Raw genomic sequence first — 17,143 nt, 5'->3', positions numbered from 1 at the left:
CGTACAGTTTTCGGTTCCGATCCGCCGTTAAATGAGTCTGCAGATCATGAATATCTGCTAACAGAAATGACCTCAGGCACCATTTCAATGGGAGAACCGTTAGAACGACGCTTATCTCAGATTTAAATTAACCAAATATTAGATAGATTTTGAATCGAAGCCTACTTGCTAACATCGGTCCTGGGTTCGATTCCTAATCACGGATTGGTATATTTGTGAATTTTATCAGGTTAGTATTTTCTACTTCAGCTGACAGCAATAAACTAGGTGAGCTCTTGTATTTGGTTAGAAACATCTAGTAGTTTTATTTAAAAATAGTTGAAATTAATGAATAAATTCTACTAGTTTTTTTTCTTATCAGCCTTATGCACTATTGTTTTCTCATTACATATTAAATAGGAGGATAAAACCTAATACTAATAATTAGGTTACACAATAGATTTTAAATATTCTAGTACAAATAATAAAAGCCTATTGGTTGATAGCCTGTTGATAGGAACATAGTAAATAATTATTGTGGTAGATTACAAAGAGTAATTATTCTGGTAGGCCTTGAAACTAATGATGCTTTTTTTACCTCATTAATAGAATACGTTGCAGTCTTTTTTTTAGCTTCTTATCAGTAGCTGATAAGAAGCCTACCTTGCTTTTCCTTGCTTTTGACTGTCAACTGTCGATATTTTATTTGTGAAGATTACTTTCTGGTTTACTTAACTTCCAAATTCAATAGCATTGAACCGTTTTTTTGTAGAAGCTTTGTTCTAAATCCAATGGTGTAGAGTGAATTTATGTGGAGTTTTATGGTTTTCTCAGTTGACATTGTGCTAAGGAGGGAATCTAACCTGCTTTTATATACATTTTTCCACTAAATGAACAAATTACTGTAGTATACAACATTTTCAATTGTATTTTTTTGTTTAGAGCTACTGTTGAATATAAATAAAAATAGAAATCCAAGAGTACCCTTTTAAAATTGTGAGTGTTGAGTGCCGTGTTGAGTTAGTTTCGGCTATATGATTTATTTATTTTACTAACATTTTAAATTCTCTGAAATATGCTTTGTCTTGTCTTCTATTGTTTTAGTTGAGTTAGGATGGCACCTAACCTACTAGCTACCACTGTACGCTTTCCTCTATTGATGCTGCTGCCTTGATCTCAGCCAAAGCCGTTTCCATGGCAACGCTATTTAAAAGAGCCGACCTTTACCAACCCCTCAAAGTTACAAGAAGCAAGAAAAGTTTGGGAAACTGAACTTTCTTCTTCCTCCTACGCCGCGCTGACTGACTTTCTCCTCTGGAAACTCGTCAGCAAGTTTCCATCCAACTTTTCCTGCCTGCTTTGCCTCCTCTTTTAAAGTTACGTTCTAGTTGTTCCAGTCTCGTCTACCTATATTCCGATTTTCTCTCTGCAAAACTTTTCTTCTTCTTCTTCTTCTCCCTGTTCTTCTTCTCCTTCTCCGTCTCCTTCTCCTCCTACTTACCCTTTATTTCCTAGTCCTCGTGCTCCTACTTTTTCTTTTCCTCCCTTCTCTTTTCCTTCCTCTTCTCTTTTTTCCTTAGTGATTTCTTTTTATCAGCTCTGCTTATAGACTTGATTGTCAACTGATGCTAGTTAAATTTTTCTGCTGAGGATGATGTCAACTTGTGCGCAAGGCTTATGCATGCTGCGATTATTCATGGAGGTTAGTGAGACCATAATTTGAGGTTGATTGCTGATCAACAGGAAGTGATTTTCAAGCTCTTACTGTCAATTTTGGTGGAGGTGTACTCAAGTTCATTTTTTCAAACATTTCAAATCTTTATTTGTCCCAAAAACATAATTACAATGCAAAAATGGTTATAAATTAAAATAGTAAAATACAATATAAAATGAAAAAGAAAAATACCATTAATAGGATTATACATAACTATATTAAAAACGGGAAGTCCCTGCAAGGTTCGAGGAACCTGAGCGCAGAGGCCGGAGCTTGAGCTTGAGGTTGTGAATGAAAGTCATACATAATTTCGCTCCTGGGTTTTGGAAGATTTTGTGTTATAAATAGTCACGGATAAGTACAAATTTTGTATTAATTTCATTATTAATTGTTTCTTGATCACGTTTTATCATTTTGTTTTAGATTTTAATTCTTAATTCTATTTTATAAGCCAAACATCGTTTAGAGGTTATTTTGAGGTTAGGTTTTCGAGATTTAAAAATAAACATAGATAGTTTACTTGACTAAAATTATAACCAAATTAAAATCCTATCATTTATAAATCAATTATCATTATTGCAAGTAATATAATTTCTTAGATAGAAAGATGAGCTCAAGTAGAACACCGAAGGTTATTAATAGAAATGTTCACATAGCGGGAGTACTTACGCGTTCCCAAAACCAAAATTCAAAAACGCCAAAACCAAAAACCCCAGTTCCTCAAACTACTTTAGCCGAAAAAGTTGCTCAACTACAAAGTAGCCACACTAATTTAAAAAACCAATTAGAAGTAACTCTAAAAACGTCTGAGGAAGAAAGGTTAGGGATGGTAGAAGAAATTAAATCTTTGGAACTGATTATAAAATTACAAGATGAAGACCATAAAAAAGAATACTAAATCTAAAAAATCAATGTAGTCTAATGTCGGAGGAAATAAAGAAACTAAAATCTAAATTTGATAATACTAAATGTATGATAAAACCTCCGTCCAAATGCAAAAAAATAGAATCTAACCTAAATGATGGGAAATGCTCTGAAAATGGTCGAAATAAAACGTACAGTGAGGTTTTGAAGACAGCAACCAAAAATATAGCTGAGGGATATAAAGATAGGAAAGGGAGAGTTCTGCTACTGACGTCCAGTCATGGACGTGATTGCAGTGATCTCCTTGATAAAAGATTGAAAAATAAATTTGATGTCCAATGTTTTTTCAAGCCAAGTGCATCAATTAATGCAGTTGTAGAGTCAGCTAGGGAACAAACTAAAGACTTTGATGAAAATGACTATCTAATTGTACTGGGTGGCTCAAATAATATAAATGAACCTAACTTGAATCATCTTCCTCAAGTAACAGAAAAAATCAAGGAAATTGTGCCACTCAGCAAAAAAACAAACTTAATAATAAGTACTATTCCTAATAGGTTTGATAGGCCAGAATTAAATGAAGCAATCAATTCAACAAACAAATCAATCCATAATACAATCAACAGCCTAAAAAATAAGAATTCTAAACAGTTTTCTAAATGAAAGGCTGAAAAGACATAACTTCACTAATCATGGGTTGCATCTAAATCGATCTGGCAAAGTAATCTTTTGTAATAGATTGGCAGAGCTGATTGAAAGCCGTTTGCAATCCTCTGGTTTAAAAACAGTCAAAAAAACAAATAACGATTTTTTAGTAAATTGGCTCAAAACAGGGAAAGGGAAATAGCTACAAATGCTAGAGATAGAGTAGCACAAGATGGTAAGGTTTTTAGTATTTATCATCAAAATATTCAGTATCTTCGCAACAAAATTGACAGATTAGAAGTATTTCTTAAACAGGAGGATCCTGACATTGTTATTTTCACAGAGCATGGCTTAAAAATAAAGGAAATAAATCAAGTTAGGATTCCAGGCTATTCACTGAGATCAGAATTTTGTAGAATAGCTCATAGAAGTGGTGGTGTATGTATATTCACTAGCAATGCTAAACATACCCAAACTTATGAACTGGATTTTGTTAAGAGATTTTCTGTTGAGATGGATTTAGAGGTGACGGGACTAAGGTTAAAAATTGATGATCGATTTGAGGTAGCAGTGTTAGGTATCTATAGGTCACCAAATGGAGACTGGCAAAAATTTTGTGAGCTGCTCCATACACTTTTGGAAATTACAACCGCTCGTTTCACAAATGTTATAGTAGTAGGAGATTTCAATACCGATTTTGCCAGGCAGGATAAAATGACAGAGGATATTAGAGATATTATTAATATGAATAATTTAGAAATTAAGGTCCACGAATATACAAGAGTAACTCGAACTTCACAGACAATTATTGATAATATCCTCACAAATATAGAAGGTTGTAATGTCAGGTTAGGTAGCTCAGATCTATCAGATCATAACTATCAAATTTTAGATGTTAAGTTGCAGGGCCAGAATCCAAGCAGAAAAAAAACTTTTGTGAAAGAAATTCAGCAATATGAGCTAGGAAATATAAATTGTTTGAAGCAGGAACTGCTTCAAGAAAATTGGAGTAGTGTTTATAACAGTTGTAACCTAAATTACAAATATAAGCAATTCATTGATACTCTAAGATTTCACATTAGTGTATGCTGTCCAATAAAAAAAGTCAAAGTAAAAAGTAAATTAAACAAAGTAGATGAATGGATAACTGAAGATATTCTTACTCAAAGAAATATTGTTAGGGAAGCTTATGAGGAATTTAAATTAGTGAGGGATGTTCCGAGTGAAGTCAAATACAAATGTCTAAAGAAAAACTATGCAAAAGAAGTGAGGAAAGCTAAGTGTAAGAAAACAGCTGAAATATTAACAACTAGTACCAATTTTAACTCTGCTGTTTGGGAGGTAATTAATAGAAATAGGAGAGCAGCTCAAAAAGATACAGTTACTAATGTCCCTAGGATAATCGATGAACATGGAAATTATATGGATGATAGTATAGACATTTGTAACTTTTTCAATAAGTATTATCAACAGGTTGCATATAATCTCCAAAAGTCACTGAACACTAATACTTATAATACAACTACATTAAATGCTGAGCCAATTGAAAAGGTATTTAAATTTCATCCATTATCAAGAGATGAGTTGTCAAGAATAATAAAAAATTTGAATAACAAAAAAACAGTAGGATTGGATGGGGTCTCAAGCAAAATTTTAAAAGAATGTGAAAATGAATTACTGGACCCTTTATTGCATCTCCTTAATACTTCACTAGAGCAGGGTATTTTCCCTGATGATCTGAAACAAGGAAAAATTTTGCCAATTTTCAAGAGCGGTGATTCTGAAAGAGTTGAAAATTATAGACCCATTAGTATTCTAAATGTAATAAGTAAAATTTTTGAAAGAGTAGTTTTAAATAGGCTATTGATGCACCTGGAAGAAATTAATTTCATATGTGATGAACAGCATGGGTTCCAGAAAGGGAAATCTACTAAGACTGCAATAGTATCCCTTGTTGAAAGACTAATAGATATAATAGATTCAGGTGAGAAGGCAGCCGCAATATTTCTTGATTTATCCAAAGCTTTTGATTGTGTGAACCATAGAATATTATTGGAAATACTAAAAACTGTAGGTGTGAATGGTATAGAACTAAAATGGTTTGAATCATATCTCATAGGTAGAAACCAGTGTGTTGAGCTTACCAAGGTGGATGGGAATGAAATAGTAAAAATTAAATCTCAAAAACTGGAGGTCCAGGCTGGAGTACCTCAAGGCTCAATTCTGGGTCCCTTACTGTTTCTGTTGTATGTGAACCAATTACCAAAAGAGTTAAAAGATCACAGAGCTCTGTTGTTTGCTGATGACACATCGCTTATCTTTAACAATTATTTATTAGATAGTCTAGAAATAAATGCTTTTACTGGAGTACAGTCAATTGTCCAATTCTTGAAGCAAAGGCAATTAACAATAAATAGTAAGAAATGTCAATTCCTACAATTCAAAAGTAAATATAATTCAGTAGAGGATAGAGAAATAAATGTGTTTGTAGAGGAAAATGAATTAGACCAAGAAGAGAAAGTAGCATTCTTGGGAATTTTATTGGACAGGAAATTAACATGGCATCCTTACATTGAGAGGATATGTAATAAGATATCATCTGGGGTATTTGTCCTGCGGCAGCTTGCTAGGCTGAATGATAAAAAACTAATGTTAACTGCTTACCATGGACTTATACTATCTCATATTAGGTATGGGGTAATTCATCTCAACAAAATATGGACAGGGTGTTTAAGATTCAAAAGAAGGCACTCAGATGTATAGAGAAAGTGAATAGGTTAGACTCTTGTAGGCCTTTATTTAAAAAGCTTGGTCTATTAACTGTGCCATCTTTGTATGTATATGAAGTTGTAATGCATGTGAAAACGAGTGGTGTGATCCAGAATTCAGATGTTCATGAGTATAATACGCGAAACAGAGCAGATTATCATATAATGGGTCACAATAGTAGGTTATTTGAACAAAAACCAGATTATATTGGTAGGAAATTTTATAACAAGCTACCTCAAATCTTGAAAAGTAATGATGATTTGAAGATTTTCAAAAAACAAATTAAAAAATATTTAGTTGATAGAGCTTTTTATAGTGTACAAGAATTCCTTTCAAACCTAAACTAGGTTGAACTACTTAGTGTTAGAATTATTATGTAATAACATGACTTGTCTTATACTCCATGACTGGAGTCTTTAGGACGTAATCTTAAAAAAAAAAAAAAAAAAAAAAAAATGCTTAACAGTACAAGAAAATGATAATGGGATATTATTAAGAAATAGGGAAAAGAAAAAGTGAGTGAGGAAGGGAAGAGAAAGAGCAGATTGAAGGCATAAGGGAAAGTAAAGAATAGTTGAAAATTACATAAAAAACATGAGAAGTCTTTATATTAAGCTATGAGGAAATTACATTGCCAAAATTACATTGTTCGAGATTATTCATGTATGAATTTCAATTAGCAGTTTTCTATTCAATTTACTAGTGATAAAATGGTTAGGAATAACATTGATGAGCTTTGATACCTGATATAAAAATTGTTTTCTACAAATTGATAAAATATAAAATAGTATCTGTAATTTGAAAAGTAATAGATGAGGGACGGAGGTTATACGGTGAAACACGCAGGTTGAAAAGATTCATATGTTTATTTATGAAGATGATTAAATTTTTTATGTAAAGCTGCCTGACAGTTAAAACAACTAGCTCACTAAACAGGTACTCACTTGGATAGAGTCTGGGTTTTCCCAATATAGCTCTTATAAGGTGTTTTTGAACAAAAAGTTTTTCCAAGTGGTTTGGTTATGTTCCACCCCAAATTTTTATTCCATATTGCAGAAATGATTGAATGTAGGCAAAATATATGAGTCTTGAGATTTTCTTATTACTAACTTGGCTGATATTACGGAATTTACTTATCCAGTGTCTGAGTTTGTTACATGTACTATTGATGTGAACATCCCAACGCAAATGTTGATCAATCATTACACCCAAATATTTAACACGATGTTCTCTATTAAGCTTTGAGCATTTACAATTCATCCAATCAGAATCGTTGCAATTTACATTATGGATTTTAATGAAATCCAAACCTTGCGGCTGTCCTATAGAATTTGGGGAGAAAGACATGAAATTACTTTTTTTATGTTCAATGTTAATATATGCTCATCAAACCAGGATTTTCTATTTCAAGTCCGGATTCTGCTGCTTTTTTAGTATCCTCCCAATTCGTTTCACTGAATAACAATGAAGTGTCATCAGCAAAAGCGATTGAAACACCATTATTTTTTTCATACTGTCAGTTGGTGGAGAGGAACCCAAGCAGTCATCCTTTTAACGGGAATTTGAGTGTATGTCTCTTATCGTACTTCATAAGTGATTGGGAGGTTCTTATCTCCTGAATTTGACATTTCGATAAAATACACATATTTGAAACAAGCAGCCCAATATTAGCCATAGGCAATACTAATGAGCTCATATTTGACAAAAAGCAAGTCAACCCAACATAATAGTGGTCACCCATCTAATTTCTAACTCAAGCGCTTGTTCTAATTATATTTAGTGCAAAAAATACCTAAATTGTCTTGTATTTTCCAAAATTTCAGGCTGTTGTATGGATCGCTTGTATTGGTGTAATTTTATATTTGATCCACATAAGAGTGTTTCTTTCTCATTTTTTCAGAAGTATATTTTTTAGTGTTATATTTTTTAGTATATTTTTTACCACCTGTAGTGGTTTCCAATTGATTGTTGATCTATTATTATCTTGGTAAACCTGATATTAAAATATATTGTTCTTTGGTTAATAGTCTATGTAAAATATACTTTTAATAATATTTCAAGGTCCTTGAGTTCGAACCAAATCCAAACATTCGATGGATTGAATCAAACTATGATTCAAATATTAAAATATATTGTTCTTTGGTTAATAGTCTATGTAAAATATACTTTTAATAATATTTCAAGGTCCTTGAGTTCGAACCAAATCCAAACATTCGATGGATTGAATCAAACTATGATTTCATTCATGATACATTTTGAGTATTCTGACTTAGGGCTAACGTACATTTTGCTAACGGATCCCAGTGGATTTCCACTACTTTATTGTATCTCTTTTGGAAACCATACCACTCCTACAAACAAGATCTGCTCTGGAGTCAACATGCAATATTGGAAGAATGTTCCAAAATGTACTTTAATGAATTTTTACTTGTTTTCAATTTTCAAAATAAGAAATTCATGAAACGATATATCTAGATCTCTTGTTTTGATAGACAATAAAATATCATGAATCTGATTGTACTGTAAACTATTTTTGAATAATTTAGCCAATGAGATATTAACGCTCATGATGATTGTTGAATTTTGAATTGCTTTGAAAGCTAAAATTTATTAAAATAATATAATCGTGATGTTGGAATTTGATGTGTTAGTGTTTGTTGTGTTTTCGTTTGTTGAGCTGTGTTGTGACTGTAAGTAGGTGTGTGCCTGTTCCCAGGAGACACACGCCCTACTTCGGACAGCCGGATTACCGCATGTACGAGCTCAACAAAAGGCTGCAGCAGAGGACTGAGGTAATTCATTCATTAGATCCAAACATATTAATCAACTAAGTATTAATTGGATAAGTTGCTAGTTGAGCCATCAGTACTAACATCAACTACTTGTTGCTGCTTGAAATTGAAATTACATAACCTATGTATAATATTTGGACAATTTAAAACTAAATTAGGAAATTGAAGAAGTTTTGGGCAATAGCCTGTTTTTTTCTTTTCCGATCATTGTATTGTTTGTGCTAACCTAATAAATAAATAATAAATAAATCAGTCAATCAAAAATCATCCTTGCCAGATTCATTGAAATTGTGACGTTCTTAGGCCCAAAGGAACCATTTCGGTTCAAACTGATGACAATCGTTGAACGTAGATGGCGCGTATGGTCGTTACCCACTCAGCTACGTATAGCTAGAAATACATATTCTGAAGACGCTTTACCCAATGTTGAAAGCTACGCTACGCTGGTGTGAACGGGACAGATTGCGTAGCGTAGATTTAACATTGGGAGACAGGACGGCTAGGTCTTCCGAATACGTAATCCTAGCTATATGTAGTTGGATGAGTGATGATGATGACCTTAAGATGTCTAATTTAACCACAGAATACAAGTAAGTGTGTGGCAATATGATCAGTGTGACATCGCTGCATCAGCTAACATCACAAGTTGAATCATATAGACTTGCATTCTGTGGTTAAATTAGGCATCTGAGAAAGTAAATTTCGCCCAATCTGGTAACGTTGATTTTTGACTGATTGGTGGAACCAACTGTAAATGTTTTATCAATTACATTTTTTAAAGTAAATAATTGATAAAATTAATAATGATTCTTATGAGGTGAAAGTTTTAATTGTATATTGTTGTAATACATAAATAAGATAAATCTCTGCAACGCTATTGGTAACAAATATCTCTCTTGATTGACAACCGAACAGAATACTGTATCTAGCTGTGAAAAATCGTTAAAAGATTGTCTCGTCACTGGAACATTATACATACATTTTTTCAACATGAGCTGTTTAGGGACCTCTGTGTAGTTGACCTCTGAACAGTTTTCATTTTGATTTCCTCACAAAGTATTATTTGTTGAATATTAACTGATTATTAATTTATCAATTCAAGGAATGACACCAGATATTTTGATTGTGCTCCTCCCGGAATATATTATGCAGTAAATGAGGTTTGTTTTGACTTTGAGTTGTAATATTTGTGCATATACTCAATTTAAAATAAGTAAATATCTGAAAAAAATTGTATGTATTAGTTGAAAAATACCAACCATAAAATTTATGTGTAAAATTACATTCTATTATTACAGCTTTGTTGAAATTGTGTAGCTTCTACATTGAGTTTCACTTGCAACAGGCAGCATTCCTTATAAATTACGCCAGCGCTATCCATTCAACCAATGCTGTCAGTTTGAAGTGAATCTCACTTGCCAGTCAACAGTCAAGTACTGAATAATATTAAATAATAATGAAGGACATCAATTTTCTAATTAGAATCAATCGAATTCAATTGAAGGGACAAAAGAGTGTGGTGTTTGGGTGGCTGGCAGATTGTGGCTTCCTGTTGTGTCCTCCTCTGCTAATGTTGACGATTTTAAATTGATTTATGTTGAATCTTCGTTCAGATTTTGTCGTTTTTCTATTGAGAACTGTACTTTCGATAGAGAACAATAGTGCTCACCAATCACCGTTTGGTACTGATCTAGAAAAATAGTTTTTAATCAAGAACGTGAATATTTTAACGGTGATTTGTAGTTTTGCAGAGTTCAATCCCCCAGCAATTTATTACATTCCCTTTAATGTGAATAAATTAGGCCATGTTACTTACATTAAAATGTAGATTCTCAGTAAAATTATGACAGAAATTAGAAAATTGGAATTACAAATTGTATTTATTGTAAATGCTCTTGATTGTGTAGCATTTTTCTTGTTATTCCGGTATGATCTTACATTTAGTCCAGTCAATATAGACATAAAAAAGGGGATGTGCTTGCAATTTATATTGCAGTTCTGATTTTTTAATATATTATTTGGGTACATAAGAGAAGTCCAGAACCAATTTCTTCCTGCAAAATTTCCTTGTGCTAGATACAGGGTGGCCCAAAAACCTCGTATTTTCGGCTCATTTTCCAGTTTTCAGCTATTTCTGCCAAATCTCGTAATCGGACAGAAATTTGCTCTCGCCTTTTTTTTAGATTATAAAATGTTGAATAAAATGAAATCATTCTGAACTGTCTATCTTCAACGAGTACTGAGTTATGATTTTTCAAAAATGAGTGAAATTTAAAGAAAAAATAAATTTTGATGAATTTCAGTTTTTATGAGAATCACCCGTTAGATGCACTCCATTTCAGTATTTCCTAGTGGAGAGGCGCGCTTAAGGACACCTCAAGGATCAACATTTCAAACTTATAACTTTTGACACAATGCTCAGATTTCATCGTACTACACTTCATTCTTCTCTGGTTGTCAAGGCGGTTCAAAATCATGCATCATAAGTCAAATTCGGTCGAAAAATGGAAAATTTATTCTTGAGTATACATAAGCCCATATTCCAATACACAAAAAATGGCCAATTTCTATATTCAACTGCCTTGACGAGCAGAGAAGAATGAAGTGTAATACGATGAAATCTGAGCATTGTGTCAAATGTTATAACTGTTTGAAATTTTGATCCTTGAGGTGTCCTTAAGCGCGCCTCTCCACTAGGAAATACTGAAATGAAGTGCATCTAAAGGTGCGTACAGACTTTCGCTCTGCTCCGCAACCGAACGTCACTCCAGCAGAGCGATTGATGATCGACCGGGGAGCAACAGTGGTTCGACCGGGGAACGCGAGAAGATCTAACATCTTCCATAACGTTCATGATGGGTGCGTGGGCGGTGCGACTGTGGTTCGATGATGGTACGAGGGAGGAGCGTGCTCGGTGCTGGTTGGAAGCACGAATATGTGTACGCAGCTTTACGGGTGATTCTGATAGAACATAATCTCATGAACTTATGTCATTGTGCGAAAAATCAATGTGAGGACAATGTAGTTGGTGATGATGGTTGAAGCTGGAGATTAGGTGTTTTTCACAATACAAGGAGCATTGTTGTCAGGTGTACCTGGAAATCTATTTGAGATAGAGCGCTCCACCTGATCTCAGATTGTAGAGCACAAAAATACGCCCAGTGGAATTTTGAATTATACATCCAAATAGTATCAATCGGAAGATATTGTTGATAAAAAACTGAAATTCATCAAAATTTATTTTCTCTTCAAATTTCACTCATTTTTGAAAAATCATAAATCAGAACTCGTTGAAGATAGACAGTTCAGAATGATCTCATTTTATTCAAAATTTTATAATCTGAAAAAAGGCGTGAGCAAATTTCTGTCCGATTACGAGATTTGGCAGAAATAGCTGAAAACTGGAAAATGAGCCGAAAATACGAGGTTTTTGGGCCACCCTGTACCCAGCACATGGAAATTTTGCATGAAGAGATTGGTTCTGGACTTCTCTTATGTACCCAAATAATATATTGAAAAATCAGAACTACAATATAAATTGCATGCACCAATGTATATAGTGACTGGACTAATTCTTTATGAATAAAATTTACGATATTTCATAAACTTTGAATTGTTTGATCGGGCAAATATCTTGAAAACTTCATTGGGCTAAGGTAGTACATTATCAAGTTCAAGATTGTTAAAAAAGGATTTTTAGTGCGTGAAAATGAGAAGTTCATGATGGTCTTGCTCTGCCAAGATATATATGTTTCTATATATATCTTTAGTTTCTTTGCCCATGGCATCATAGTAAGTTTTATCACGCGTTTATTATGGAATGTTTGAAGATACGATTTTGTATTTTGGTAATATTGATGAATTTGTATTGTATTTCTAGGAGAGTGATAACCTGTGGTGGGACGCATTTGCGACCGAGTTCTTTGAGGACGACGCCACGCTAACGCTCACTTTTTGTTTAGAAGACGGACCCAAACGATATAGTAAGTCAATTTCAATCTATAATATGTTCTACATTTTACTGAATTGAGTATATCATGTTGAAATAATTGTGCAATCATTTGTAGGACTCAAATTATAAGGCGAGAACTCAATGATTTTACGTTAAATTTGAGCCAATATCTGGCTTAATTCAAATAAATATTCGGTATAAATTCTACTGATCCTATCAGGAGAATAAAAGAGTTCATTACAGTATTTATTCTATCTGACCTATCGTAAGCGGCTAGTTCTAATATACATTCTAATATAATTCTATATATTCTAATATAATATTAGTTCTAATATGATTCGAAGAACACACATATCTTCCCAGCTAAATTCATAGTCTACATTCTAAATGTTTTTAAATTATCGCTCAAAGCGTCATAATTTTAATCATGAGTATGTTAGAAGCTCATTAAAACATATTGGATATTAGAAACTCGATTTTTTGAACTCAATTTATAAACAATTTTGAAAGCTAGTCAAGCTCTAGCTAGAAGTTGTTAGACAGTGTAACTTATATTATTAACCAGCCGTCAGGCTCGCTTCGCTCGCCATATCCGTCTAGCCGGGGGCGGAGCCCACTGGACCCCCGACTGAATCGTCCAAAAATGAGATCAGCGGGCTCGCTTCGCTCGCCTGCATTTTCCATTTGAGCATGCTTCATTCCATCAGAAAGTCAAAGTACTGAGAAAACGCAGAAGAGCTGTGAAAAACGTTGGAAAAATGCAGATTTTGGGCATATTTTTGGAAATTTTTCCAAATCCGTTCTTAGTGCGCCTCTAAAGGGCCAACTGAACATACCTACCAAATTTGAAATTTAATGTCATATTTTTATCATAATATTAGGACGATCCAGTCGGGGGTCCAGACTAAACGTCTGGCTAAACGGATATGGCGAGCGAAGCGAGCCTGATGGCTAGTAATATAATATAATATTCCCAGGAATAGCTCTGATTGAAGTAGCAGTGCCCAATCAATTTTTCCGCGATAAATGCATTTCAATCTTCAACTTGGTGCCAACCTAACAAAGTCAACGTTTTTGGTCCGGTAGATTTTTAGTTATGCGAGTGAGTGAGTCAGTCAGTCAGTGAGTGAGTGCCATTTCGCTTTTATTATATAGATAGAATATAGATGAAATTCCTTCTATTATTCGCAAAGATATGTAATTCAGAAATATAATAATAATATTCAAACGCATGAATTCAAATTTGTTTGCTTTGCAAACTGCAGGCATTGTGAACAATTCCTTGAATTATGACAAGGATATCATGTAATTCAGATAACTATGTTGATATAAGCATAACACATGAGCATAAATATGTTTTTTTTCAAGTGATTTTGTTAAAAATGTACCAAGAAATAAAGGTTTTGTCTGAATTGTATGAATTATACAATTAGAATAAGATTATATTGAATTACAATACATTTTAATGATCTTATACAAGCTCTAATACTCGATGGCTGGTCCACCTCGCCAACGCCTGCCATTAATTGAACGAAATTAAATATATTGATTGAGTTATCTTGAATATTGAAGTTTTTTTGTAATCCAGTTCAATAATTTGTAATAGCTCTTTTAATTTGATGTGTTGAGTCACTGAGAACCATAATATGCGATGGTTCTGTTCAATTGTTGTTACAAAAATGTCTGATATTGTTTTGATAAAGTGATGCTATGTGTTGCTATGATGATGTGTTGCAGCGATAGGAAGGACGTTAATTCCGAGGTACTTTCGAAGTATATTCGAGGGTGGCGTGACGGAACTGTACTATAACCTTAAGCACCCCAAGGAGTCCTTCCATAACACAAGTATTACTCTAGACTGTGATCAGTGTACGATGGTCACCCACCACGGCAAGCCAATGTTCACTAAGGTATGCACACAGTCTATATACCATTACACAATTGCTGAATATGTCTTCATATAGGAATTTAGAAGCCCTGATGTAGGAAAAAGGCCTCCCTTACACTTGCCATGTTAAGGATACTGATGCCAGTATTCTGGGCCGCTAATTGTTGGCGACTCGGTGGAACTTCATGTAACCGCGCTTGAAAAGGTGTTTGATTAACGGCGAGGTTCTAGCGCCAGATAGCTTAAAGTGAAAGAATCAAGTGGGCTATTGGCTTGAAGTAAGCAATCAAATCTAGCACAGTGTGTCCTATTTCTTGAGAAATCTATTTGTACCTATGTTTTATCTATGATAGAACCATGAGCCAATTTAATTATGAATGCCTAGTGCGTGGTGGCCTTTCTATATTGTATGACTTACAGGTTCGTTTTGCATTAGGACTGCAGAAATGAGGAGAACACCTTCACTCCCACACCCCCCACCCTTGGTGTCCGATCGAGTCGCGTGGTATTCGTTTTATTGCGTTCATAACACTAGGGAAACACCAAGTTTTGGGTTTTCGGCTGACAACTCACTTGGGTTGCCAGTCCGACACCAAAAGCTCCTGATCTAAGACGCGCCATGATCTGCGACTCGCACGGACATCAAGGGTGGAGCAGTAAGGCAACGTACTCCTCATTCCTGGTCTCATAATCTACCACAAGCCAATAAGTCTTACAATAAAAAATCAATCACTTAGCATTCATCATTAAAATGGTTCATAGTTCTATCTACGTTCTCAAGGAAGCCTTTCTCTTACAGTTCATGATTCTGTGTGAATGAAAGCACATTGTGAACTGGTATCTACGAGTCCAGCAATTAACAGCTGATATCATCACTTTTGTACACAAGTTCAAACTTGATTTTATTTGTTTTATATCTGGTCGATGAACAGACTTTAGTAATATTTTATGCTGTTAACTTTTCACACGAATTTGGTTGTATTGTGTGTGTGTGTGATGTGATGTGTGTGTTGTTATGGTTGCAGGTGTGTACAGAAGGTAGACTGATACTGGAGTTCACATTCGACGACCTGATGCGCATCAAGTCGTGGCACCTGGCAGTGCGCACGCACCGCGAGTTGGTGCCTCGGTCGGTGGTCTCCATGCACTCGCAGCAGCAAGACCCGCAGATGTTGGACCAACTCGCCAAGAACATCACCCGCCAGGGCATCACCAATTCCACGCTCAACTACCTCAGGGTAAGCTACTGTGCGATTCGTGGGTTCGAATCCCGCCGATGGCATGCACGTTTGATAATCTCATCAATTACCAACGCACTTCCCATTATCCACCCACAAGCAAGAAAGATCATGTGACAAAGTGAGATTTGCGTTTTAAAATCAGTGCATTTTATATGAGGGCGTACTTGACATGTTGTCATTTCTCCCGAAATTCTGAAGGGGAGTGTACTTCACCACCATTTTCTATAGTAGATAGTAGCTGTGATTCAAGTCACCCTAATATCAATTGTTGATTCTTGTTGATAATGATCAATTCTATCTAAGATATATCTGAGGCTAGCTTTCCAATAGAATGCGTGTCAATGGTGAAAATCCAAGGATTTGAGTAATATGTTCATCGTTATCGAACGCCCATTTACAATTATTCTCTTCAAATAACTCACAAATAGTATCAATTGCAAATATTATGAATTAAATACATTATTTATATAATTTGAATACATTTGTATAATCATATAAATTACGATTGATTTGAAGGTTATCAGTGAAAGGCGTAAGCTGAATTCTTATCAGGTTTTTTCTCATATGCATAGATTTATAGTATGCAAGTCAGCGTAATATTTTGCACAATCTGATCGATAAATTGACGGAATACTCATTGTAAAGCCGTATTTGACCTACATATGATATATATGCCTTGCTGGCAGCCTGTCGGTAGAGCATGAGATGTGTGAATATTTTTGGTGATTTGACACCTGCTGAAATACCAATAATATACAATTCTTACCAGCTCTTCAAGGAGCTTACACCAAATTCTGCTATCCGTCACTGCAAACTGCTGCTGCTCTATCAATCGGTAATTTTTACCGCTGGATTGACTGGTCTCGCAATTATAGATGTTGAAGAGGCTGTAATACTGCTTCGACTTAATACTAAGACTCTGTATTTCAATCAATTTGTTTCCATTGAATAGGTTGATCCAATTAAATAAATCTTGAGAACGTATTATTTCTGAAGATTTAGGGATCGATACTGTATACCGCTGATTTATCCAACTTATTCGATGAAGAATACAGTTGGTTGATAATTTTATTAATTTGTCAATAATGATAATAAAAATTACTAGTACAAGATTGGTCAGGAGACAGGATTGGTCAAGAAGACAGGATTAAAAATGAAAGGAGCACCATTCAATCAATAAATATATAATTACAATAAAATCAACGAGCAAAAAATAATAATATATGCAACGATAAATGTAAAAAGCAATATGAGAAATACACAAGAAAAATATCTCACTTCGCTCAATTAAAATTCTTA

The 17,143-nt window shown here is 34.2% G+C and overlaps 1 protein-coding gene across 5 annotated transcripts in view; it reads left to right on the top strand.

Moving 5' to 3' along the window:
- Positions 1–17,143, top strand: part of LOC111044396 (LIM domain-binding protein 2) — a 122,429-nt gene that overhangs the window by 88,574 nt on the left and 16,712 nt on the right. For 3 of the 5 annotated variants that reach the window (XM_039425820.1, XM_039425819.1, XM_022329537.2), the window contains 4 exons: positions 8,670–8,763; positions 12,644–12,746; positions 14,453–14,625; positions 15,629–15,841. In XM_039425820.1, coding sequence (XP_039281754.1) covers positions 8,670–8,763; positions 12,644–12,746; positions 14,453–14,625; positions 15,629–15,841 — 583 coding nt within the window. The remainder of the gene's footprint in view (positions 1–8,669; positions 8,764–12,643; positions 12,747–14,452; positions 14,626–15,628; positions 15,842–17,143) is intronic. The other 2 variants (XM_039425821.1, XM_022329539.2) reach the window with 1 other exon arrangement.

This window comes from Nilaparvata lugens, chromosome 4 (assembly GCF_014356525.2).
Source record: "Nilaparvata lugens isolate BPH chromosome 4, ASM1435652v1, whole genome shotgun sequence".
In the NCBI taxonomy this organism is placed as follows: domain Eukaryota; kingdom Metazoa; phylum Arthropoda; class Insecta; order Hemiptera; family Delphacidae; genus Nilaparvata; species Nilaparvata lugens.
The sequence above is the reverse complement of the archived record's forward strand: the minus strand, read 5'-3'. Positions and strand labels throughout refer to the sequence as shown.